Genomic DNA, 27,853 nt, shown 5'->3' with positions numbered 1-27,853 from the left:
CAGGCTTGTTTCCTGGGCATAGGTACTGACCGCAAAAGCAGAAAGGTTTCTGTGTTTGTATTTTCCAATGTGAACATGCCATCATTCTTCCCCATGTCAGGTTCTGATGTATAATCAAAGGTATTCCTGCAATTTGCCTTTAATCTCTTGTGAATGCATTATTTCAAATATTCATGCTGTGCACCTATTAGGAGATGCTTTGCAAAAACAGTATTTTAGCAGCTTGTACCAAATTGAGAATTCTAATAATGTTTTCCTTATGTTTGTAGGATTTGGAGATTGTGTATTCCTATTTACACGGAATGGAAGCCTTGTCTAATCTGAGAGAGCATCAACTAAGGTATGATACTTTATCATTAAGAATACATATATGTTAATGCACTAACAAAGCAAAGGAACAGTAGGTTTGATAACTATACGCTACTCTTGTGTACCCTACCTCAAACTGAAAAGCTGGCTGTCACTGCATCCATTTCTTTCCTTCTTTATTGTCCTAAATGCTTTCTCCTTGTATGTGTGCCTATCTGTATCCCTATTTGTTCCTTCTGATTTCTGTTATGGGTGTGTTTGCTTTCTTCTCAAACTTTTGAACTAGAAGTAAATGCTGTACATACAGAGTACAAGTTCCAGTCCTGAATGAAAGTCATTATATAGTCCAAATAATTTATGTAACATAATAATAATTTATGTAACATAATAAGCAGAGCCTTTTATTCAGCTTCTGTTTCAGTTTATGCTTGCTTTTGTGTGGAAGTTTTAGACAAATTATGTACTACACATGCAAAGGATACTTAGTAAAAAACTACTAATGTCATCCACATATTTTTTTATTAAAATGCTTCATGAAGAAAATAAATTCAAGTAAAAACTTCCAGATGAACTTCCTATCTTTTGTAAAGACTTGTGTGTGTTTGATCTTCAGGTAATTGTTTCAGTTGTCTTCACATAAGCATCTTGCAGCAGAGGTTTCTAACGGTATTTGGACATTGGTGTGAGGCTGGCAGATACAGAAGGAGGCCAGCACATCTCCCGTGTGCTATATGGGGAGAGAGGGTGAATTACTGGTATTTTCAGTCCTGGGGTTTGCCGACACTTGCCACATCTGAAGATGCTGAAGCAACTTTGACTTGATTAATGCTGATTTAAGTTCTAATTTCTGGCCTCTTTTGCTTTGTCACTCTGTCAGAGTCCATATTCCCAAACCAATATTCTGTAATTTGGAGAAAATAAAAGGTGGGGTTTTGTTTCTCCCAGAGTGCTCAAGACACATTTTGCAATGTGAATGTTAACTTCAAAGGAGTCTTTGTAATTACTTCTGCTTTGGAAGGAGGCCACGATCCCATTCAGTTAAAGTATTTTGTGTTATGCTGTTATATGCAAGACTTTTAGCACATCAACTTTCGCGTAGCTGGAGTTGAACTGATGTTAACTGTTTACAAAGATCAAAGTGTGCACATATGGTAGCGTGGTATGTTGATGTGTGCTGCTTGGCTTCCTGTGCAGAATGAGGCTCCTGTTGAGGAATGTGTGGAACTTGCTCTCCCAGCAGAGCGAATTCCTAGAAGAGAGCTTCTGTTTACAGTGCCATACATGGAAAAGGCTGGGCTCCTGGCAAATGTGGGACAGAAAGCTTTTATAGTATCCTTTAGGATACAACATTTCTTGTGGCAGTGGGATGCCACAAAAACCTCTGAGATGCATTAAAAACTAGTGTATTAAATATAGCCTCTAGTAGTGAATAGCTTACATTATGGCTTGCTGATGATCTCATCTTGAATTTATTATTTGCTTAGGAAGCAGACAAAGATCACGTTTGAGCAAAAATTAGACACCAGTATTGATAAGAACTAATCAAATTTTTCAAATATTTGAGGAAGCAGTCTGGTTTGTACTACTTGGTCACTGTAATTTCTAACTGTTCCAGTTTAACACAAGAATTGAAACACTTGACTACCTTCTGTAAGAGGCATTTTCTTCCCTATTACTGTCCTAATAACAGGACCAAAACACTGTAAAACAGAGAGTGCCAGTGGTAAGGTTGCATGACTTTATCAAGAATGTACTTCCTTTTCTCCCAATTCAGAGGGGAACAAAACTTGCTTGTTAAAGTGATTCTGTTTCCTATAACTCCTACTCTTAGATGGCCCATTGCCCAGCATCATTTCAGACCAGTAGGGCACAGACTATCCTTGAGCAGTATTTTAATTTTTAAATCTGACTGTTAGCAATGACTTTTCTTCTGGTATCTTCTCAGCAGTAACCTCATGTCCGCTCTCCCCTTCCCTCTCAAAACAGAGGATCAGAGAGAGAAAATGAGGACCCAGGAGGTAGAAGCAGACTGTAGCTTTTTTGGTGTCTACAAGGTTTTTGGCAAGGCATGATTTTATGGTGGGGAGTAGTGTCTGAAAAAGAGAAGGTTCTGTGGTTCGAAAAATTTTTTGCTGTGCCAGGAAGCAAGATTTTTCATTAACTGAAATTGATATATGATACATAATAATTATATACAATACAGACATTGACTATAAGAAAAGCTCTCAGAGATGGTTCAAAGAGTAGATCTAAAATACTGGGGTGGGGGAAAGGCCATGGTAGTAAAACTTGAATAATTTTTTTTTTTTCTTTGAGCAAATAGAATTAAGGCCTCAGTTTTCTATTAACAGTTTATAAATAATCAGTTTACCACTATAAGACTGCCACATCTGGTTAGAAAAAGCATTATTTCTTAGTGGGCTGAATTAATAAGTAAAATCCTGAAAGATGAGGGCTAAGGTAACTTTTGTAGCAGCCTCTTGGTTATTGAAATGAGTGATTTGGAAATGATGGGAAATGGCAATAGGAAGCCTTTTAAATGTCACATCAAACCCAGATCAATGCTTCCAGGCTTCAGATCAACTTTTTTGAGACTTTTTGCCTGAGCAGGAATTCTTGAGCATTTTTGTCTGCTTAGGATATCATTGTGGGCAGCCAGTCATTGGTGCACTGACGTTCTGATGACTGATCCCGTGAGGAATGATAACTTCTTTCCCAAAATTAAATATAGTTCCTCATTTGAATGTTCACATGAGCCTCTTAGGCAAATCTCTGTCTGACTGTCTGTCAAATAGCCTTGGTGTTTGCAGTCTGCTTCAGAGCCATAGAAAGTCCAAGGGAGGCGGTGAGGGTTGTTTCCTTCCCACCCCACCAGTAATTTACAGGGTCCATTTCCTTAAGACAATCTTTTACACCAAGTTAACATTATATTTCCTAATATGTGGTAAGTTCTGTTATAGTTGCTCTCTATTATGCCACATTTGTCAGGCAGACAGTGAATGCGAAAGTGCTTTAATCCTCCCCTCTAGACAGAGGATTTTCTTGCAGGAAATTCTCTCCACTTTGAGCCTTCTGGGATTTCAGCATTAAAATCTCATGGTAATTTTTAACTTGCTGAATTCTAGCAAAACATGAAGCATCGATTTACCATGCAACATAATTTCTTGTTTTATTTATTGGGCCTGGCTTGAAAAAGGGAGCAGTTTTTATGTCGTATCTCTTATTAGTGTTACATATCATAAATTTCCATCCATTTCCTTATAAAGCAACTTACTTTATCAGATCACTTTATAAAATGAGATCAGTATCATTTTACTCATTTTATAGAGGTTTTTTTGATGGGGGCAATTACATCTAGTGTCCTAAATCAAATCTGATCTTGGATGAACTAATAACTTTAATGCTTAGATTTAACAGTTTGTTCTCTTAAATTAAAAATCAGTTTAGCTTTAAATTGATAGATTCTGTAAGTGCTGGAGGCAAACATGGAAATGCTGACTAACTTTAGAAAGCGAAGTCTTTGTGACACTGATAAGAATCATAATTAAAAATGACTTCTTTCCTTCTCTTTCAGACTGATGTGTGAAACCGTTAGATATGAAAGGCACGAAGCAAATGAAGTTCTGTACTAGTAAGTATTTCTGCTTCCTTTCGTGTGATGGTCAAAGAATTCATGTTAAGAACAGTGTTTAATGCCAACTCCCTTGCCCAGCACACAGCCTGTAAACATAAATGAGCCACTTCATTTTCATTGTCAAACAATGCAGAAATTTGCTAATGCCAGGGAGGGAGCCAACAGTGACTCTTGCTTGGTGATGTGTGTTGTATTAATTTTTGTAACCAGTGAGATTATATGGAATTAGGGGATGTGGGATGTAAGTTGTCATTTAGTCTCACTTCAATTTTGTCAAAGTAGCAGCGACCAGCTTTTTGTGCCAGAGGTGCCAAATCGATATCTCTAACACGGCTTATAATTAGCAGGGATGTGATCTAATGTCAGCTCAGATTTACAGTAGAGATCGGAGGACTGCAATTGCTTCGTTTATGCAAGCAACTTATTGAAACAAAAGGTTTATCAGATTTTCACTTACTGCCCCTAAACCAGACTCTAAATGCAGATTTTTCTGGGTTGTCTGATATTATTTGAACATTTAAGCAAACAAAGAATGGAGCTGTATGCCTTCTTTTATACATGTGTAATTTTTTCCTGTATTGACCATGAGGAGGAAGATGTGATCGAACAAGCTTTAATGCTAAGCCTTGACCATTCAGCAAAGTTAAAGTAATGGCTAATGAAACCCAGTAATCGGTTACGTATGGGAAATGCACAAGGTCAAAATCTGTAGGTGGATAGATAATTTTAATTAGACCAATATAATCTTTATTCATTTTACAGACTAATTTGCTAGTGACCATTGTGCTGGTGATTTGTTCTTTTCTAGGCAGTTGGTTTGTGTCCATTTTGTGGACTAGAGTTTTTGTTTAGATCCAATATGTTGGCTCATTCCAACTGTTGGTTGAAATTTGAATTATATGCTGAATGAATCAAGGCTGCTAGTTATTCATATAGTCAAGGCAGGCAAGAGTTACCAGGAAATACATGCCTGAGAAAATAAAATGCACAAACAAAAAACTGTGAAATCTGGGTTAACTTGAAGTGCTTTTTGCCATTCTTTTGCACTGATTTCCTTTGTCACTCCTTTCACGTGACTTCAATCTTACTTCGGTTGTTTGCCTGTCATTCCTATTTACTTCTTGACACTTTTTCCGCCATGATTTATTCAGTAGATTTAATGGGCAGTTGGGCAGTTTCTGGATACAGATGCTAATGCAAAATGTGCTCACTCTAGCATTTCACATCTCTGATTTAATGTTTAATATGCTAAACCTTAAAGTTAACACTGAATATTTTTTTTATTTAGAAAAAAAATTTAAAATTCAATATTTTGAAGCCAGAAATATATGTTCTGTTGTTACTCTGAGTTGTAGCTTTACATTTTATTTTAAAGAAAAATTTGAGATCTACTTGGCAAGAAAATCCTGTGGCACCTGCAGTCTAATTTCAGTATTCTATTTTTAGGACAATGAACTTGGAGGAATCTTTTTTTTTTTCTGTTTCACAAATTCAGCATTTGCATTGAAGATGTATTCTTCTAAAAAACATAATTCCAATTTTGCAATGTACGTGTTTGGAAGAAAATTTTGAGTCCTGTAGGAGATAAGCAGTGTGATAGCCAGGTTAGAATCAATCCACTCAGTTATAAGCTATAGGATATGAGCTTGGAGCATAAAACCTGGTCACTTTTTTTATTAAACATGCCAGAATTTATCACTTGAAGGTCTTACTTTGGTCATGAAGGCTAAGGTTTAAAAAAAAAAAAAAACCAAAACCAAACAAAACAAAAAAAAACCCACAACAAAAAAAACCTCATCACATTAAGTTTTCCCCAGCAATGGTATGACTTGCACTGAAATCTGAAATTGGGTGCTAATCTTTTGTGTTCATTAGAAAAATCTATTAAAATAGCTGCAACTGTTGGAGCTGTTAATTGACCTGTGTATGTGACCTCCCTGAGGCACAACTTAATGTCTCAATGCCGATAAGCTAAATCTTTATCTCTAAATGCTAACATAAAAACTAATACTGTTACTCTGTTTATTTGATCAAAACTTTTTCATTGTGAAAATTTTGTTCCTATCTGCACTGTCAGCTGTACTTATAAAAAGGTAAATTTCTATTGCATGTATGCAATGCCAAAAATTATTCGCATTCAGTACAAACACAGTAATTTTTTTATTCTCCATTTTTTAAAAAAAGTTGTTAATCTCCATAGTATCTCTATAGGGTTTTTTTTATTATGACCAAAGGCATAAAATGGAGCACATTGTTTAAAATTGGCTCATCTCATCTGCATTTACTTTACTATCAGCGGGTGTACATTGTAGTGACAAATTCTCAAACCCTACGGCCATTTCACTGTTTAAATGGAAACTGGGTTATTAAAAGTGGCAGTTCAGCTCGAGTTATTCTTCATTTGCCAGTCATCTTACTACTTTCATTTGATGGGAAGTTAATGATAAAAGGTCTTAAAACCTGCAAGGCAAAATTTCAGAATAGAAGTTTACTTGACACATACCTGATTTTTTTTTTTAGCCGCTACCTTTATTCAAATCTACTGAAAGATTTTGGTCACTTGATATATATTTTATTAGTAGTTCAAAGGAAGAAAATTAGTCCTTTCTTCATATCTGCATAATAGTCATTCTTGACGTTTCTAACAGTAAGCTTCTAATTAGCATTTTTTTTGGAAACCAAAGTTTTAGCAGATTTGTAGAGGGTGTGTATACATCCTGATAGATGAACAAAATTTTTCAGATCAAAAATTAAATGTTTGCTATGATGGCAGAAAGGAATCTTTGGCAATAATTTTTTTTCATATAAGTAAATGAATATGTCACTAATGAAAAAAGCATGTCTTTTTCCTCTCATTGGTCATAGAGAGGCTCAGCTGTATATGCTTTTCAGCCATGCTGTTTGATATTTCTGTCTGTATGCAGCGGTGATGTGGCTTACTCTTTCTGTAAGGAAGTCTTGTGTGTGTTTAAGCTTCCATTATTTTCTTCTCTAAAGATATTGGATTGGCAGAAAATATTTGAAGTTTTGATGACCTGCTGTCCAAAGTCTTTTAGTAATAAAACCTCATGTGTTTATGGATTGCCATGCTGTAGCACAATGTGTTTTTCTGATCACATTCCCTTTAGTTTCTGAGCAATTGAACCTGGAACTATTTGCTGCTGCTTATAATATTTTTTTAAAAAATACAAAGGAAACCTGAACCCAGGTTGTTGTAAAGTGTGTTTTAGTTTTTTAGAGAACCTTACAATGAAAGCCTGATCGGATATATGCTCCTACCTCCCACATGTCCCTACTGAGAAGATTGCAAGACACATATTTTGAATTTAAGCTCTTATCGGTAACAGTTTTCTGTTTGTAGCACTTCAGTAGTATGCTACCGGTTTTGATTGCATTGATTCATAGAAAAGGACAAGTGTTTAAAGAAAGAGTAGTTATCTCTTGGACATCTTGAACTAAATTTTAGTGTTAATGTCTATGGTTGGAAAAAGCTCTTATCTAATGTCAACATGTTTGTGTGCTTTTATGTCATTCAGTTGTGCAGCCTTCTGTGTTTTAATGAAATTCGGTGTTTTCACAGAACTATATTGTGAAAAAGTAAGTAGAAGGCGTACATATAAACTGGAGATTGGAGAGAAAAAAATGTTACATTGTAAAACTGAGTTATTAGTACAGTCAGTGTCCACAGCTGAAATGAGGAACAGCAATCTATTTAGTTTCTAAATTACTGATTATGGTAGGCAGAATGTATAATAAATAGCTGTATTTGTACATTACATTTTGTCTTGCTTTTTTCCTCATTCCCTGCTTGTCATGCCATCTGGGATGAAAAACATCCACTTGTGTTAAGACTGTACTGCTTATATGGTGGGGAGAGAAAAGGGGATGAGAAGCAGAGAAGGCTGTGAAAAGGATGAAGAAACATAATTTCAACTGGTCTTTTGTCTTTTTTCCATGGTCAGAACTAAATTCTCAGGTCCAGTAGCTGTAATCCAGTCTTAACAAAGTTTTCTGAGTTACATCACTGTGGCAAATCACAAGACCCAAACCTGTTTGTTTTGGACTAGCCATGTGGCCTTCTCCAGAGCTGGCTTGGCCCAGCTGTCAAAGCCCGAAATGAATGAAATCTGGAAATGAAGGAAATAAAGGAGCACAACTTCTTGGTTGCTACTCGAATACTTATAGTGTTCTTAGATGAAACTGTCAGCGTCTTTCATGAGGTAGAGCAGAATGTCTGAAAAATGCTGGAGGGAATTGGCTTTGCATAGCTTTGAGACAGGTTGTGTTAGAGGATCGCCTGAAGGCATTGGGGAGACTCAGGGCAGTGGCTGGCAGTGAACTTGCAGAGCTTCCTCAGGAGGATGCTTGTCTGTACTGTCATCTGTCCAGGTACTGTGCATTACACAAAAAGTCAAGTAGGGATTTTGGATGTAGCTGTAAAGCGTCTGGGAGTGTCTGAGCTAAATGGCTAAGCTGTAGTTTTATTTGCAGCTGTAGGTCTATGTAATTAATGTACAGTAGTTTTGCGCAAGGACAGGTGAGAAATGGATCTTTGAGTAGTCTTTAAGAGTGAGAATCTGAGTCAAACTTTAAGCCCTACAATAAAAGTGACATTTAGTAAATTCATCGTTCTTTCACAGTAATGTATTGCCCAGTAATGTATTGCAGTGCGTACAAAACAACAAAAAGTGATGCCAAAGTTGCCGTACGTTTTTGCATAGCCTGACTTGATTGTGCAAGGAAGTGTGACAAAAATGAGCTAAAAGTTGCTTCTTTAGCTATTGGTGCATGATTTTTAAACTGAACAGCTATGCTGAGACCTACCTCACTGAAATTTGTGTTTTGATGCATACATTTGTGTTACGAAGGAATGTTTTTATGTTCTATACGTGTTCAAGAAGTTTTGTGATGGTGGTATCATAAAAACAAATTATTCTGTAGAGGTATGATGTATGTGATCTATAGCTATATATATATCTCTTATAGATATAAAACTTAAAACACTGCAGAAAGGAATTGCTAGAGAAGTGTATGAGGAACAAACTGACGTTTCCACTAGTGATATTCTGAGTTGTCAGTTAAATTATTCTCTGGTATTCTTTAATATCTTACTTTTAACCAGAATTTTTTTTTTGGACAGAATGCACCTGTATTTGGAGGCTTAGGTCACATCTGAATTTACTGTCCTTGTTTACTGAACGCTCTTGACTTCAGAGAGCCCCTATATGAGATTTCTTCCTTGCTCTTATAGAAATATGAGACTTTGAAAATTACTTAAAATGCTCTGAATACACACTAAACTCAGAACATGTCTGTTTGAAGCATCTCTCTGGGTCAGTATCTGAATTTTCAGGTAGACATCTGCAGGCAATATATATTCATTCTGCTTATGTATCCATAGGTTTCTGTGGAAGTCAGACAGTAGTATATTTAATAATGCAAAGAACTGCTGCAGCAGGGCTGGCCTCTTCTTTCTTTTTTTTTTTTTTTTTTTCTTTTCCTTCTCCTTAAGGTATTCCTAAAGGTCTATTGCACCTTCTGATAGCCGGGCAGTTGCCAAAGTAGTGTTGGGATACTGCCAGTTCTGCACTGCAGTAGATCAGGAACCTGAATTCATGTGTTGTGTTGTGGATACATTTTCTGTGGGGAATTTTTTAGGCAATGTGTATCATTAAAACAAATACGTTCAAGGACATGGCAGTCAGCTCTGTATAAGCAGACACTGAATCAAGGCTGCTTAATAGTGTCAGTGATCAATGTTACAGTCTGTTGGCTTTGCATAGCCAGTTCCAAATTTCTGTGTTATTGTTTGACCTGATTTTGAGACTTATTTGAATGAAGACCAAAGTAAGGGTTTTTTGAGAGGATTTTAATTTGCACCTTCTTTACTGTAAATGTTTCACTAAAACCTATCATGTTTTTGTTGTTGTTGTAATTTTGAGAATAAAAGCTTTGATTTTGGAGAAACATTAGAAAGGTATAAGATTTAATAGCAGAACTGTATGTCTTGATTGACCTCAGAGTATTTTGTATGGGAAATAATTTTATTTTACTACTTCTGTCATTGTTTTCCTGATGATTTAGGAAACTAATTTTTTTTTTTTTGTTCTGAATTTCTCTTCTGATATTAAGGGCTAATTTGATGTACAAGTTTAATACCAAGACTTCAATGACAATAGGTCAATTAGCTTGCAAATGTATATTTGCATAATGTATTTATTGATTGCCTGTTTAATCAGCTGTCTGAGACTGACACATGTTACTGACACTGCAATAATCTCTGATTTGACTGAATTTTCTATTTTATTTTAATGATTTTATTTCAGAAGTGAAAAAGAATACAAATAAATACTCTAAAGAAAAACATACTTTTGATTATTTGTTTTCATGAATATTAAGGAATTGTTTCCTGCAGTTCATTCTTTATTTCCCACTCTTGCTACCAGGAGAGAAGACACCAGTTTTCATCTTGTGGCCACTATTAAAAGATAATCATGGACATCAGTTGAAATAAAGCACTCTAAGATGCCTGTTCAGTGAAAATTAGAGGTTCTAAATTCTGAGTTATTAGTGTAATTATGGGATATATTTTAACTTTTTCTTACATTTAGCGTGAAGATTAGGAATAAGAATAAATGTAACTTTAATCTGTTCATTTAAAAAAAAGTGTTTGAAAATTGTGACTGATGCATTAAGTACCCAATCTGCTTTACTTCTGTGTTTGGGGTATACCTCTTAAGGTCATCAAGAGCATCTAAAATGCTTTGGCAGATGTCCGTAACTGCTTAACTAGCTTATTAAAGGAGGGTTATAGACAGTGCTGACAATACGAGTAAACTGTTTTCTGGTTATTCTGTTACAACAATACAGTGCTAGTGGGCAGGATCTTCAGGCAAGGAGATATCTACCTGAAAGTATCGTTAAATCTAAAGACATGTTTGACATCCCAAGGCACTTCAGGGCTAATGTTTAATTGTGGCAATGGTTATTCAACTAAACAATAACTACCTATAGCTTTCTGCATACAGAGGATAACCAAAATGAACAGAGAGGAACAGACAGATTAATCTGCTGAAACAATATCCTATGGAGCATAAGCTTGCAGACAAGGTTGTTTCTAATTTCTTCTTGTGTAGTGCTTAAATGCCTGAAAGAGGTCTCAGTTCTGACATGTCAAATTTTCATTGTTTCTGTTCCTCTCAAGTAGAGATATGGGAGCATGAACAATGTCTGTTCTGAATTATTTTGTGTTTACTTTCTGAAATTTACTCAACTTTCAACAACATTGAGTATGATTTAATGAAAATGTAATCTGCTAGGTACATCTTGGTTTGTCATATAAGTTCTTTTATCAAAGCAGTTACAAATGTTATAGTTTGTAGGAATGGTACTATAACCAGTTTAAATGTAAGTCTTGAATGAATCCTTTAGTGGTTGAATTTTAATGATTTATGGAGACAATAATTCTAACTAGCTCTTCTACAACTAAGAAATTGTTCTTAACAATTTCATGACTTTTTTATGAAGTAGCGTGGAAATACCTCTGAATTGGAAAGTAATTCTGGATGCTGATACTTGACTTATGTTAGGGGTCATTCCAGCATCTGGTGTTGCTGGACCATCCAGTCCAGTGTTGGAGGGAGAATGAATGACACCTCTGTTTATGTCTCAGGATAGACACATCTCCTGCAAAAGGAATAAAGCAGTAATTATATGGAAGCCATTTCCATGCTTGTTTCCATTGAGACCTGCATACTGCTTAGCTTTTTTCTAGTGCTGTCTTAAAGGAGCAGACTGAGAAACCAATAACCAAAAGGTGGTCAGAGCAGCAAAGACTTCTGTTTTAACATGTGCTTTCAAGTCCAGATGCTGAATTTTGCACTGAAGTGATCTCTTATTTGACAGAAATAAGCATGTTTGACAGCAGTTATCACAAACACCTGCAAATTCTTGCCACTGTACATGTTTATCATGTTCATTATCTCAGTTGAACCAAATGCACACAGGTAAGCATGTGCTGAATATGATATGGAATTCAGAGGTTTTAGTAGTGCTGTATCTTGGTGAAGAATGAGAATTAAATGGATTGCTCTTGTTAAAATGTAGCTATTTCTAAAGAAGTTTTAATGAAAAGTGATGCATCAGGACTTGTTAGGATAGAGGAAGACACTACAGATGGTGTAGGTACTTGAGATTTATTGGGTCTTTTAACAGGTTGACTTAAATCTTTATTGTAGTTGAATATATTGGAAGGCTTTTCAGCATCTTATGTGCTCAGGAAATCTGAAAGCTAAAATTGGACTACCTGTGCTACTGTAGACAGATGCCTTATAGATCAGTACATGTGGGGGACACGTATTGAAACAAGTTAATTTTTGTACATAACTTCTTTGATATGCTGTTAATATTGATTCAGATTTATAGTTACAAGCCTGGCGAACAAGTGCTGCAGATTGCTTTAAATCAAAATAAAATAATTGTAATTAGAAAATAAAACTTCAGTTTTAAGTAGTGTCTGTGTAGCTAGTTGGGGGTCTGGGGATAAGAAGCTGCCCCTTCCAGTGGAATAAATAGCTCACACCATGAAGAGTTTGATACAAGTGCTGAAGACTTTGAGAAAGCCTGCAAACTTCTTGGATCTTGGCAGTCTGGAGATTTATAAACACTTCCTGATTTTTGAAATTTGAGTACCTCTGAGGTCTCAAAGAACAGTCATATGCTAGAATATGTGAAGACTCAAGTCTGAAAATGCTGTCTAACCTTATCAGCAGTGACAGCCTGGTGATGTCATCGTAAGCTACTGCATAATTATGTAACTGAAGTTTCTAAACAGAACATTTAGAGTGACAGCTATGCAGTTTGCGAAGTTCTGTCTTCAGGTTTTTGTGTCATTTTCAAAGCAGAGAAGTGTGCTGTCTGGCTGCAGGTTTTTGTGTAAAAGGAATATGTCAAGGAAGCTGGGGAAGGAAATGCAATGGGAAGGCATCGCAATCCAGTGTCTGGATTTCCGTTTCTAGCTCCTGGATTCCCATAAATCAAGCTGTCTTGCATTCTGGGAAATTAAATATAGATTCCTCAGGAAATCCCCTGCTCTCAGAAGTGCTATAACACAAGAGTCAAGATTTAAAGTAGCTTTATTTAAATTTTGTACAACTAACTTAAGCGCAGATTATGAATAAAGTCTGCATATTTGTGACTGTTTTGGTATTGGCTTTCAGTTTTGCACTTTTCAGTTTGCTGCTAGAACCTGAGTATTCTGAAAACTTTTATCAGTAGGTAGCTCTATCATAGTAGTAGTTACAAGAGAAGAATGTTAAATCTTAGTACCTGAGTCCTTTTGTAGTGTCTTCACAGAATACAAATCCTATCTTCTGCAAAGATTTCTTGCTGCTCTTACTCTTTAGGCGCTTTCTTCTGCACTGTAGTCAAATGCTTTGAGTGCATGTAGACATATGGCATTAGTCCAATCCTAGTGTGTTATCACAAGTTACAGTTGTAGTGCAGCTGGCATCTTGAATCTGGCCATAGTCCTGTTGGTTCTGTAAAGGATGGATGGAAAGTTGTGTCACCAAGGCTTCACTGGGGCTTTTGCTGGCTTTAATATAGCTGGGACAGAATGACTGCACGTATTGATTTTGTTCTTCTGACTGCCCCTTAATGTGTGACTTCTGGGTTTACTTAGTTCTGATTCTCTGCAGGAAAAATTGCCTCTGCCATCTTACTTTCTTGGTAATAAATCTTGGCTTCTGTAACAGGAAAGTGTATAGCTGCACTGCATTTGGTAGGCAATATAACTTTAACAGTCCTGAGTTTCATCCAGATGAGTATTAAGAACAGCAGATAAGCTGGAAACAAAACAAACAAAACCCAAACAACCCAAAAAAACCCTGAAGAAAACCCCACCAGGTTTACGTATTTGAAGCAAGGTAGTCTGTCACTTAAGGCCAACAGATAAAGTAATTTCTTGCCCGCAAAGATCATCTGTGAATGCCTGCTTGGAAATGTACATGTGCCAATAAATACTGATTTCAAGTATTTCCACTCTTGCTGTGGATGCAGCCTTGCAAGACTGGAGGGGGAGAGTGGGGAGAGTAGCTCAAAACTGGGCAGAAGTGCTGTTTGCTTGGGTTGGGTGAGCTTTGCTTTCAGCCTGATGTGGATTGTTCACTGCAGTTCCAGTCTCCTAGTGTCTGACAGCTGCTGCTTCAGTGGTGGTGGTGGCAGTAGTGGCACCCATAAAAAACTAGTCGTTGGAAAGATCTTACCTAAGCAAATGTATTTTCCTTCTACACCAGTTTGACTGACAGCTGCTAATGGACTCTCCCCTCAACTGTCCCTAGGCCAAACCCCCCTGCCCCATCTCCCTCTAAGGATGATTTTGGAGGGGAAGCTATTAGCATCCATCCTGCTTCAGCTAATTCTGGATGAAGTGCTTACATGGAGTTAATACCCTCCTGCAAACCCAGTCAGGGATGTATTCTGTCCACAAAAGAACCCTTTTAAGCACAATTCGTTGTCTGTCATCTCTTTGACAGCAGAAACCTCTTTAGGAGGACAAACGCAGTTTCTAGATACCTCTGTGGGCTGCCAGTGGTAGGCAGTATTCTATCAGTGAAAGAAAACACCATAATTAGGTTTAGATTTATTCTCTAGAATTCAATTTTGATGTTTAAAAACAAAGTGTAAAATGCGATTGCAAATAAAACCTTTCAAATGTGAGTATTCTACATTGGGTAAAATGGTATTTGCATGAGTCCTCAGATGGCTTGAAGAAGTGCTTTTGTAGTTCAGTATAGGCTCCTTCTGTCCTTCATTACAGGCACAAAAGTCCTAAAGAATGCAAATACATTGTTGATGAACAAATGTCAAGTGTAGTACAGAAAACATGGAAATTTGATTGAAAGCCACCTGATGTTTGAATAGGATTATGGAAAGCCAAGGATCCTTAAAATGAAAGAATCGCACGTGTTTTTTGTAACAGTACTGTCTAGCAAAAGCTGGCTGCCAAATGGCTTTGTTGAGGCTTAATTCTAAACAACAGAGTGTAGTAAGTGTTGAGAGTGCAGGAGTTAAATATATTTTCATATGAAAAGAACAGTTCAGTCTTTCATTTGTTTGTGGGTTTTTTTGAGAGAAGCATGTGTGTTCTGGAGGAAGGAATGTATTTGCTATACATGTGGGTTTTTTCAGATGTTTTGTTCAAGACTATATTAAGATGATGTTAGTTGTAAAAACGAAGAGAATGAAAATCGATCAGTGTTCTTTGCTCTTGAAGACTGTCTTGGTTTTGGTATGATGTTTTGTCTGGCAATGAAAGTTTAAAATTATACGCAGTGTGTTTTGGGGAATATACCCCACAATCTTTCACTACTGTGACACATGAATATTGAAGATTTTTTTTTTTATTTATTTAGATAGTTAAGGAGTTGAGTTCAGTAGATATGCATGATACAAGTACCTTAGAATTTAGAAATTCTCAACCATGACTGTAAAATAAGAACAGTTCTCAAAGTACACATAAAGCAAAAGGAAAATAAAACCAATCACATGGTATTCCTAAAGTTTGATTTATTTTTTTAATCAGCACTTTCAGCTGTCGAATGACCAGATGCTTCTTTTGATTATATATAAAGTGGATAAAGTATGATGTTCATGACAGGTCAGTGAGAAGGAGCAACAACTGTTGAAGAGCTAACTTGCAGAGAATGTGGATAAACCTGTGAACTGGCAAAAAAAGATCAAACTGAGTGACAAGTCATGCTGTGTGTGATCAGATAAGAAAACTTAAACTACTGCAGTTAAATGTATCATTCTAGCTGTTTGTTAAATGATTCAAAGGTAGATTCAAAAGTAGCATTAAGAATTTGAGTATTGAACATATTGACTGGTGCTTGTGAAAGCCAGTGGCTGCCTTTCTCTTTGGAGATAAAAGTTCTCCAGTGAGAAAAGATAACTAAAGCCCCTTACAAACAGGGGATTTGACAGAGTATTTAAAATAGTCCATCAGCTCGTAAAGGAGGGAAATAAAAGCTTGTATATTAGTAGGTTTGCAAAAGTTAAAATATTTTCTATTGTTTTAAATATTTTTTTTTGTTTTTGCTTTATTTACTTTATCCTTGGAAATGACTTTCTGTAGAAGTATAAACAGTTCTTCTAAATTACTTTTGCTTTAGTGTCATAAAGCCTGTGACCCCAGATGAGGTTCTTTGCTATCAGACTATACTTTTAGACTTAGTGAAACTGTCAATTTTTAGGAAAAGGAAAAAAAAAACCCACAACAAACCACAACCCCACAAAACTTATGTGATAATATAATGCACTGTAATGCACATGGAAAAATTATTGACATACTAATAGAATTACTTCCCAGGAATTTGGGAAATCAGTTTGTAGTCACTGCTGAAAATATTTTAAAAACTTTCAACTGTGCTAATTAGTACAGAATATTTGTACTTAGAATGGCATCTGTTAAAAAACAGAAACAACAAAAAACCCAACAGACTTGCAGTTCAGCAGCAATGCCAGTTGTACGCCTGTCAACTTCAGACTCATCTGGGGGGAAGAGTGTTTAAAGGTGTGACTTAATTCAGGTGCATGTTTATGCTTTTGAGAATTATATTTCTTTGACATGATGATTTTCTTGAGCTTACCTGCTTTAACCTCGTTCTCTGTACTTATGTACAATGTTGATTTTTCTAGACTAACAACCTTGAGGGCAATACAGGTCCATGAGAGAAGCAAGCATGTGAAGCACACTTCAGAAAAGGCAGCTTCAACTATGTAAATAATGATTTACTTCAACTATGTAGTTGAATCAAAATGGTTTGTTGTTTTAACTGTGACACCATGTTATTGCTTCATTTTCTAGTGTCAATCAGTATAAATATTTCCTTAAGTCTTCATTTTGAAGATGTTAAGTCTTCACTGGTGGGTGTGGCTGACTAGTGTGGCTTCACTGGTCAGGTCATAGGCTGATAGAAAAGAAATACAGGCTGCATCATCTTAGTCAGTTCTTGGTCATAGAGTGTGTCCTCAATTTCCTCTATTAATTCTCCCTGTTTCTGATGTTTGTCCTTTCTCTCATGGTTATAGTACAGAGTACAAAATAGAAATGGAGCATGTTTTTAGATTGGATGGTTTGCTGTTTTGCTTTCAGCTGTTTTAGGCCAGCTCCCCCCCTCTCTTTCTAACTTCAGCTTTCCTTTTAGAAAGTGTAATACAGTGAGTGCTGAGGAAATGGCACTCTTGTTTTGAGGACCCTGCTGTGTAGGTACTTCTTAAATTGAAGTTCTTCAAATGGAAAACACGCTGCTAACATGTACATAGCCTGCTTAGATTTAAGATTGGGTTTTAATACTATGCTGTCATCACCATTAAAAGATGTGGGCTGTTCTTGCTTGAAGTTAGAACTAATTGTTGCTAAAGACTTGAGACATGTAATTTAAAAAATGAAGGTGCTACAGATTAATTAAGTAATCTGCATCTCTTAGTGTCACTAGGGATGTGGTTTTCAGATAAGAATGCTAGTGCAGTTCATAATGACGTACTTGAATCCCATTAGTGAGTTTCTTTGGAAGAAGCAGGAGTGGTAAAAACTGAAGTAAAGTACAGATATTCTCAGTGTGGACTGTTGAAATGGCACAAGACTTCTACTGCAGCTATTTCTAGTAACCTTAAACTATTTTATTTTCCTGTCTAAACATTGTTTGAACTTATCGAAGAAAAGTCTAAGCCTATGGAAAGGATTTTATATTACTCAAGGAGCAAGATCTCATTCTACAGAACTGGACCCGGATGACAAAGCCCTCATCTGGTTCCTCTATAGGATAAAGAGAGGGGAAAAGAAACTCTACATCCTTTTTATGGGGAATTTACTCTTGTGCCAGGAAGAGGCATGAAAAGGGCAGCGCATAGTAGCAGTAAAAGTTGGCTAACAAATTTGATGTAGGTTTGCGATCTGCAAATGTATCCAATGCTCTCTTACCTTGTAGGAAAGCAGACTGAGGGTGAAAGGCAAATTTCTGTCTTGAAGAAAGGGTGAAGAAGGAAATGGCTAGAATAAGTAAAAGAAGCCTTATTTATAGAGGGGAAGATGCTACAGTTCTCTTCAGCAAGAGGAAAGTAATGGATTCGACAGAACACAATACATCTACTGTAGCTTGACTTCATTTTAATCACTTTCAATTATATTTCATTGGATTTGTGCTGTTAGTAAATGGATAGATGCATGCTTTTAAAAAAGTGAAGTAAATGAAATGAGGTATTCTAATAATGTATATATTTGCAGGTGGAAATTAGAATAGTTTATGGACTTGCTTTGTAAATGATTGAACTGTGGCTTTCTTCCATAATTTTGAGCATTTTTGCCTCTTTGATGTTCTTCGTACTGCAAATTTGGTAGTGCTATAAGTAACTTAAATCAAGTGTCTTAAACTATGTCCTCTTTTTTTTTTTTCTTTCCCCCCCCCAGCCCTGATGATATTGGTACCTGTTGGTATATTCTGCTGTCTGGTTCAGTCTTCATTAAAGAATCTATGTTTCTTCCGAGGAGCAGGTATGTCAGCTATCAATGTACTGCATTTTGTATTTTAAACATAAATCATGAGATGTAGAGAATATTTAGAATTAGAAGGTAATGTCTTATGCTTAATGAAACACAGAAGTACATACATAAACACACTTCCTACCTTTACTAGCTTTACTAGTGGTAACTGTTTTATGCCCATAGCTAGAATTGAAAGCCCATCATTGTGGACAGCGTACAAACATCCAAAGTGTCATGCAAATGCTGTCAATTTAAAAATAAAACCACCAAAAACCTGACAAATTGAATGAAGTACCGAGTAATATGTTCTTGTGAGTAATCAAACTTCAAATCAGAGTGCACTAGAGCTTATGATGTTTTCCTGAGGCTTTACTTACCGTGCACAAGTCTTCAGTGCATGTTTTAGCATATGCTTAGATCATGTTACTGCCAGTTTTGCCATTTCTGTTTAAAGTTGTGCTTCATGTAAATGGATTTGCAATGAAGGGTGGTATTTTACATGGAAAACGATAAGTTTGAGTGTGACACGTTCAAAATTTATATTGCTATAGTGAAAAATTTAATTATTTTGAACTATGGAAAAAAATGCAAATGACTGCAAGGATTTTAGACTAAGGTGACTGAGCTTGATCATTTTAGTGGAAGCAGAGCAGAATCACTTGAAAATGCTGCTATATACCTACTCATTCAGACTACTGTAAAAGGCTCCTTTGAAGTAAATAGCAGGTAATAAAATTTGTGAAAGGTGGAGTGAAAGAATGACCCATCTCTGTATGGTATGATGACAATGAAAGCACTGGAGACTTCCTTACAGTTTTAAACAGTGGGAAACCCCTTCAGAGCTAGTGTTGGTTGGTACATGAACAATTAGATGTTCAAATCTGCCTTTCAGTGGGAGAGCAATGCCAGTCTTGAGACTTCCATTTGATGATGGTGGCATGTTCTTGGTGTAAGCAATTATCTTGCATCTGTAAAGGACAGGTGCTGCTGATAAAATGGTTTATTTGATGTGCCATCAAACAGTATATGCTAAAGGTGCAAAAATGGTTATTGTAAAAAGTAGCACAACAACAGATTATAGGATCCCTGCTTCCGGCAGATGGAAGAAAATTGTCCCATATGTCATCCATGAACAGGCAATGCCAGAAAAAAAGCTGACAGAAAGTACTACTTTTAGATGCCAGGAGAAGGGATATATGATATCTGAATTAATGTAGGGTGGTTGTATATAGTCTGTGGCAAGAATCTTCTGTTCCTTTGAATTACAATGCTTGTGCTTCAGACATTTTTTGACACTTGGTGAGAGGTGAGATTTAATAAGATAAACAATGAGCTTGAGATTCTTTCTGGAAGAATGAACAGAAAATTACAGGTCCTGTGACTCTAAGCAGAGTGTTTAGAGGCTGTTCACCTGGAGAAATTCAGAAATGACATCTGGGACGGGACAGTGTCTGAGATCTTGGTGAATTGCAAATGTGGAATTTGGCGTTAGAAAAAGTTTCTTAGTTGTGGATGGAGTCAAGTAGCTGCCAAAGCTGGTGTCTTGGGAAGCAAATGCAAGAGAGAATTTGTTAATTAACAAAGATAACATAAGTCCATGAAAGCAAACTTAAACTTTAATGATACAAGATAGAAAGTATTTTTGGAGAGCAAAACCAGAGTCATTCTAGTGAGAAGCTTTCTGCTCAGAAGCTAGGTTATTAAAGTGTAGATGAGGGCCTTATTTAAGTTTAGGATAAGGCTAATCAGGATTTTTACTTTGTAAATGTGTAAGCTGCAATATCTGAGCCTTGGGCTCATGCATGAATAAGAAACTTGGGAAAAGTGAGAGGCCACCCAGGTTAAATTTCTGATTTGGAATACTGGTGGGTAGTAAGTGATTTTTTTATTATTATTATTTTTTTAAAAACAAAGTCTTAAGAAGAAAACTAAGTTGTTCAGCTTTACTTATGCTGCCAATGAATTGCTCACAAGGAAACGGTAAGCTGCTCAGATATACAGACTGGGCAGAAGAGACTGATTAGCAGCAATACTAAAGTAAAATTTTATAGTCCTCTAGAAAAGAGGAAGTGAGACCTCCTGAAAAGGCTGCTGTCCAGAAAAAGCTGATAGGGTGGTATTTTGAAATCTAGATCAGTGTCAAAAGTGGGCAAAGCGCAGTTACTGGATAACTGTTTGCTTAAACTTGACGACTTACACATACAGGGAGTGATAAGTTCAAGAGCCTTTTAAAGATAATTTGGAAGTCCTGATGTCTTATGCTGTTAAGATGAATTTGCTATACTTTAGCAAATGGAGCATGTCCTGATGCATCATTGACGTCAGGTAATAGGAAGAGACATAAACATTGTCAGGTAGAGATCATCTAATTTTGATCTTGTTTGGCCAAAGCACTATCATTTGAGTAAACTTATTGTAAATTCATGCTTAGACTATTTTAGTGGTTTTTTTCCAGTTTAATCCATTTTGTCTTTGCCCATCTAGAAAGCCACTAGGAAATAATTTTGCAACATGTGAAGCTTGTGAGTAAGAGAGCAGGATGGAGCTGAGAAGTCTGTGTAGGAGCTGAAAGCAAGAAGTATGTTCCTCTCCCCAAATCTGAGTGACTCAGAAAATTCTTGTTTCCCTAACTTTTCCCAGAGATTAGGGTAATCCATCCCTCTGATCCCCAAACATTTCACCATGCAAAACTACTCATTTTTTTTTTTCCTACCTTAACATTATTCTCTGTTTTTTTGAGAGTCTGCCCCATGCACCTGCAGTAATTCCTTTGCACAAGTTCTCTGAACTGCATCCAGCTCTCCCAACAGGACCTTGGGAGCTGCCGCTGCTGCTTAGACTGTGGGCTTCCCCTTGCCCATACTTCTGGCTTTGTCAAGCTTGGCTGGGCAGTAGCAGGTCAAATTTAATAGAAAATACATGTTCCTGCCCTCCCCTGCACCCCCCCACCCCCACCCCGAATTTCAAGAGTATTTACTATTGTTTATTGGATTTCATTCTTAAAATGGATATCTGTACAAGCCAGGGTTAAAGTAGCACCTAGTTAGGGTAATTCAGATAGCCCTAGTGAATAAGTCTGCCTGCAATCTTGGAGGTGTTTTCTCAGTCCTGTGCTGAATTCCATCCTACTCTTAACTTCGTGGCTGTTGGCATGTGAGCCTATAAGGAACAGGATGGAGTGCTATCATCAGATTTATAGCTGAAACTTGGAAGTACCTTAGTGCATTTGACTGCATATACTCAGCGTATTATTTTCATTTGGGGCCTCTCTTAGCTAATTTAGTTTCATTAGTTTCAGATATAGCATCCTCAGACTGGTTGGTAGGTAACACCGGAAATGCTCTTTTGTTGTGTATCTTATTTCAGGTAAACTTTTTTTTTCTTCCAAATCATTGTTTCCACATCTTTGATTCCTAGTGTTAGATGCCATTTAAAATTCTTTGGGGAGAGTGAGTGATGACTAGGTTTGGCACACAAATAATATGTAGTTGGAGAAGAAGAAGGTCTTAAAAAATAAAAAAAAAACCCAGGCTGTCTAAAAGCATAATAAATGACCACCCCCCTGCTTTCTCACTCAAACCAGAAATAAGTAATAGTATATCAGCCCAAAAATAAGTAGCTTTGTAGTGTACTATATGTGGTCAAATAACTGCTAGTTGAAATATTTTGAAATGAGTGGCATAGCTAGCAATTTTGCCAAAGTTCTATAACATACTGAGTGACTTGTAACACTACTTGTAACAAGCTACTTGACAAGTCCTTAATTCAAAATTAAAAAAAAAAAATCAAGATGGAATATTGGAATACATGAAGTCCTAAATCAAGTAACTTGCTTTGGAAACTTTAACATCTAAACCATGCCTGTTTTGTGAAAATAGCGTGAGTATCATTATATTTCCCTATTGTAATATAGTTTAGCTTGTATTTGTTGAAATGCCAAGCCATCAGCTAGCAAACAGTGTTCATAATATAAGGCTGGATTTTATTCAGTTAACTTATTATTTTGGGAAAATTTACAATTCAGAGTTTTAAAGAATTTTGACCTGAACAATTAATGCTGCCATATTTTTGGTAACAGGAATTAAAGATTAATCTTATTCTCCTATTTAATTTCTGTAAATTGCAACAGTGAAATTTATTCTGACATCTTAATGTGAAGAAGATTCCCCCCCCCCCCAATATTCCCAGTATTTTGCTATTAACAGTTTTCAGACTTGTTCTTTTCTGTTAACATATCAAGCACATATTATTGTCAAACTAAACATTCCCTAATTCCCCCCTCCCATGATGACCACCAAACTAGCACAAATTAACACTTGGTCCCCTCCCTGTTTCCCCCGAGTATCTGTACCCTGAGAGCAGTTCACATGGTAGGATGAGGTACAATTCCCTGAAGGTTGTCCTGTCTCTCCTGTGTTTTCACGTGGTCACCGACAGCAGTCATATGACAGTCCCTCAAAATATCTTTTGGAATGGCCTCCAGCATCCCTAGGTCTGCCTCATGCTCTCATTTCATTTGCTCATCTGCTCGGACCTCCCATGTGGTTTTTGGTCCAGGACTTTGATTCTAGTTTTTACCATCTAAATTTTACCATGGTCTTTCATCTTATTTGATGAAAGCTTTTGAAGCTACACTACAAAAACATCTCCTAGATCTCTCACAGCTAACCTCATGCTTGTCTGTGGCCTTCACAACTGAAGGATGCAACGAACTCTTAGCAACAACAAAATACAGAATTGCTGGGCAGTTTGTCTCAGACCAGTAGGCTCTGGTGTTTAGGTTTTTCTGCTTTTTTCCTAGAATTCTTTTGAAATCATCTAGGTGGTGTGTGCTGTGCTGACTTTCCACGTGCAAGCCCGTCTTTGCTCTTGCTTTAACTACTCACTCATCTACACTCTTTGCTTGCTGTAGCCTCTTCTTTTCCTTCCTTACTGCCACAACCGACCAGTTCTCTCCTCACCACTTCGTATGGCGATGGAGAGCTGCTCTCCCTTTGGCAAGTTCACAGGTTTTACACACGAGAGCATTTATTTAAGCTTTTTCCTCTAATTAAAAGATTAAGTTTTGAAGTTGAGAGAACATCTGGTTTTTCTGTCCTCAAAAATTAAAAGGGATGTATCTATTTAAATATTGATGATTTAGCCCTCTGGTTCTTCCTACACTAAAACAAGTTAGAAAGTGGAATGGAATATCAAATTCTACTGGAGAGCCACCGAAGAAATTAGGGACTTGTTTTGAATGTGTTTAAAGCAATAACAAAACTCAATTTGTGCAGAAATGATTTGTCCTCATCCAAGTGTGTCCTGATTAACTTAAGAAAGTAACCTCTCTCAGAAGAAACTGTGTTGAGGATTTTGGCAGTTTGGTTTTTAAATTTTGACAGGTAATGCATGTGAGTATAATAGTGCTGGAGCAGAGCTCCTGGCTATGTACATGCATTTATACAGCTCTATGTATCCTGAAATAACTTCCTAATTTTTGTGATACCTGGGACATGCTGTTTCGTGTGGTTTACATATATCTAACTGATACCTTTTATATTTTGAATAGAGAACTGTCTTTGATTGACCTTTTCAGTGAATAAAATTATACTGATAGCTTTAATCACAACGATAAAATCCTTCTCTGAATGTATGACCTTAACATATTTGCAATATAGTGTTTATTAATAATGGCTATTGTTGGCTGATACTTATGAGGTAACAAAACAAAACTGGTGTTTTAACTGGAAGAGAGTGACCGATATACACAAATACTGTTACCTGCAAGCACAAAATGCATGTTACTGTGATTACTTTTGAGACTCAAACTCCTGGAGAAAATAAAAGCTTGCTTACAAGAGGGAGCATTTTATTGGGAGTGTCTGATCTGGCCATCTACCTTGAATCTGTTCATCTCCTGTTGATATCATGGCCAGTGATATCAGTGAAGCCTGGAGCTCGCTAATGCGTGGCATTGCCTTCTTCCTCGTGAGGTGCCAGAGGAGCTGGAGCTGCCATGGGTCTGTCCCCCAACTTGGCTCCCTGAGTGTTGGCTAGCAGGGAGGGCATGCAGGGAGGGTTTCAAGCGCTCTGAATCTGGCTTCCTCACTTAGACACAGTCAGCTCTGGCTGTAGCTGCATTAGTTGAGCCATAAATTATCAGGACCTTGTTTTGTCATGTCACCTGCTGTTACAGCAAAGTTCGTGATGCAGAGCACATGCTAGTTGTACCAGTAATGTCATCTGAAACTGTCCTTACTCTTTGCAGAAATTGGTGTACAGGTTTTTTTAAATATGAATACTTAAAATGATTTTTGCAACAAAATGAGTTTGGTATTACGTACATTTTGCTTTATCCCACCTGTCTCCTGTTCTGCTGAATAATTTAAGATTTCTGTGAGGTTTGAAATTAGTCATCTAAGTGCGCTGCCAGTATCCAAGGTGTTGGGAAATAAAGAGGACACAGTTCCTAAATGATGAGATTGGGTGGTGTCTGGCATTGTTCCTGTCAAAACAATTATAACGCTACTGGAATTTTCCTCTTGCATGGCTGATAAAATGTTAAGAGACTTAATCTATTACGCTGGCATCTTTTGAAAATAAAAATAGAAATCTAGCATAGTGAGGCTTTCTTCCAAGTTTGAATTGAGGAGATGAGAAGGTAACAACGAAGCAGAAAGTGTCAAATGACCTGAATAACTTTGAAGTGAGCCTGAATATTTCTGATTCCTCTTAACATGGGGGAGGTTTTCAGGGATGGAAGTGCTCATGGTAGGAGACAAGCCAACTTCGGAGGCCCTCACAAATGCAAGCCTTGTACTAGTTTCTAGGTGTATTTCCTAGAGCTACATGCTTCTGTCTCCCCTTTCCATATGAAAGACCTGATGAGGCACTTGAGATGGTCTGGATCACCTGCTGATGCTCAAGTGCATTGGTGTAATGTTCAGAACAACTTCATACACTTTCTATAGGGGAGACACCATTAATTGATGGTGTAGAGCTTGTAGATTCGAGTCCTTGCTCTGGTCCAGTCTTTCATTGTTTCACACATGGTAAGTGAAGTCAAGGTGGCATTTCCTGCCACTGTTGCTACATCAAAACAAAACAAAAAAAAGTTGAAGAAGGCTTTTCTTAGGTTGTCCTTTATTCAGGTCAGTGATGTTTATCTTCCCCATTGAAAACACAATTGTGTAAAAATACTAAAAAGTTAAATGTATCTGTTTTAATGACAAAATTATGCTTAGGAATTTGTGATATGGAGCATAGAAACAAAGTATGTAACAGTATAAATCTGAACCACTGCTTTTATAGCAAGTCCCACCTGTGAACCATTTTAAATGATTTTTGCATTTGCTATATAGAATAAGTATAATAAAAATGTTTGTGTAATACGAGTATGGGATATAGCCAGTTCTAAGGAAAAATAAAATTTGAGGTCACACAGGCAGTAGAATTTTTCTGTGTAAGCATGAATGTATCTTAATAGCTCAAAGTAACTGGAAAGGACCTTAAGGAAAAATTAAAATTAAGTAGAGGGGTTTAACAGACTGGATTCATGTGGGATAATCTTTTAGCAGAAAGAAAGCAGAGAAAAGGAGAGAATCCTTGAAGGTAGCTGATAGAGGAAATATAGTCTTTGACATCAATGAATGATACCAACTCTCACATCCCATTTTTTTAAATGTTAAAATTATGACTATTTAGTATTTGAAAAATGTGCTGCAATTATGGGCTGCTTTTTTCTTTTTTTTTTCTGGGAATGTTTTAGAATGTTCTCTAGGGTGGACAGGAAAAACATTAATTTCACTGAAAACGTGTTTTTCCTGGAGATGTTGATATATTCTCAGTGTTGAAAAATTTTGTTGCTTAGTTGATACCTGCTGACTTAATTGATATTGCTGACTCTTTAGCTTATTTTTTGTTTCATTGGCTAGAGACACCTTTCTAATCCCAGCATTAGGGTTTCTAATGGAGCGTGGCACAATTTGAAGTAATTGAGAACAACATCTAATTAATCCTGGAAACATTGTTCATCTTTGCTTTTGCTTTTATTGTTCTTCCATACATTATAATTGTTATAGTAATTTAATTTCAACAGTTGTCACTTATACTGGTATCTTCTTTGTAAAATTTCAGGTTTGATTTTAACATTAAAAAGCTATTATCTCAAATTATAATACATTACTTGCATAAAAATGGGAGTGTGGAAAATATTGAGAGCACTTTCTGAGAACTTGAGGGTACAATTCTCTACGTAATAAAGTACGTGATTATTTCAAAATTAAATGTGACACCTGTTGTACCTGGATATTCACTGTTGCTTACACTGCTAATTAAAGATATCTATGAGAATGAAACTTGCTTTTTCACAAGCCATACTGTAGCTAGTGAGATGACCTGTTCTGCAATCTGTTCCTTCTGATTCAATTTATTAGTATTTAAGGTTTTGAGTTTTAGTGCAAACCCTGCAAAACATAAAAAAAAAAACCCCAAAAACCCAACCAACCCTCAGTTACTTGAGAAAACTGCATTATGCGATTCTTGCTGAGGGCAAAAGGAAGACCGTGTTTGTTCTACATGCTCTCAGGGTCTCTGGGCAAGTTTTACAAGTGTAATGAACTGAGAAGTTACTTGGTCATTGCCTACCCCAAAATAACAAAATTAACTATGTGCAAAAATAGCATGAAGAATACCAAAGAGGAAGAAGTACACCCATGTGGAGAGAGGGGACAGAGCGCACTGCAGAGCGAGAAGGTGATGATGCTGGTCTAGGTATGATACTTTGGGGAAAAGACAATTGTCAGTGAAGTTTGCACAGCCTAGGAAGCAACATTAACTAGACAGGTCAAATTTAAATCCTGAAATTGAAGATGATTTATTACTGCTGCACATTTATATTTAAAAGTATAATAGAGTGGAAGATCATGCTCATCAAAATTTGTGTAGTCTACAGAAAAGTCAAGACGTACCTTTAGAGTCCATCCTGTGCTTACAAGTGCAAGACTTACAATATATATATTTTATATATTTCTTTTACAAAATGTCCAAGAGAACACTTGAGGGAAGTCCAATGTAAATATGTTATGGAATGGCTGTCCCTGCATTTAGGTTTGGGGAAGAGCCTTTCCTTTGCCTCATGTGGAACTCAGCTGATCTAAACTTCTATAGACTTTGGTGAAGGACAGTCTTGCTAAGCTGAAGTAATGACTTGTGTATTTTCAGGACTGTAGAAAGGTGGAAGGAATCAAAAGTATTGTTTTGATTATTAGCATGATTCTGCTACTATAATTCTTCAACAAATAGTGTTTTTAAAGAAATGTTATTCCATACTGTAGAAGACTTTAGAATGTCTGATAGTTTCTTTTCAGGTGATGCTAACATTT

General features: G+C 36.6%; 1 protein-coding gene across 7 annotated transcripts in view; it reads left to right on the top strand.

Moving 5' to 3' along the window:
• RAPGEF2 (Rap guanine nucleotide exchange factor 2) overlaps nt 1-27,853 on the top strand; it is a 188,650-nt gene that overhangs the window by 59,313 nt on the left and 101,484 nt on the right. For all 7 annotated transcript variants that reach the window (XM_074866573.1, XM_074866575.1, XM_074866568.1 and 4 more), the window contains 3 exons: nt 270-340; nt 3,884-3,940; nt 18,414-18,497. In XM_074866573.1, coding sequence (XP_074722674.1) covers nt 270-340; nt 3,884-3,940; nt 18,414-18,497 — 212 coding nt within the window. The remainder of the gene's footprint in view (nt 1-269; nt 341-3,883; nt 3,941-18,413; nt 18,498-27,853) is intronic.

Source organism: Strix uralensis, chromosome 4, assembly GCF_047716275.1.
Source record: "Strix uralensis isolate ZFMK-TIS-50842 chromosome 4, bStrUra1, whole genome shotgun sequence".
Taxonomy (NCBI): domain Eukaryota; kingdom Metazoa; phylum Chordata; class Aves; order Strigiformes; family Strigidae; genus Strix; species Strix uralensis.
The sequence above is the reverse complement of the archived record's forward strand: the minus strand, read 5'-3'. Positions and strand labels throughout refer to the sequence as shown.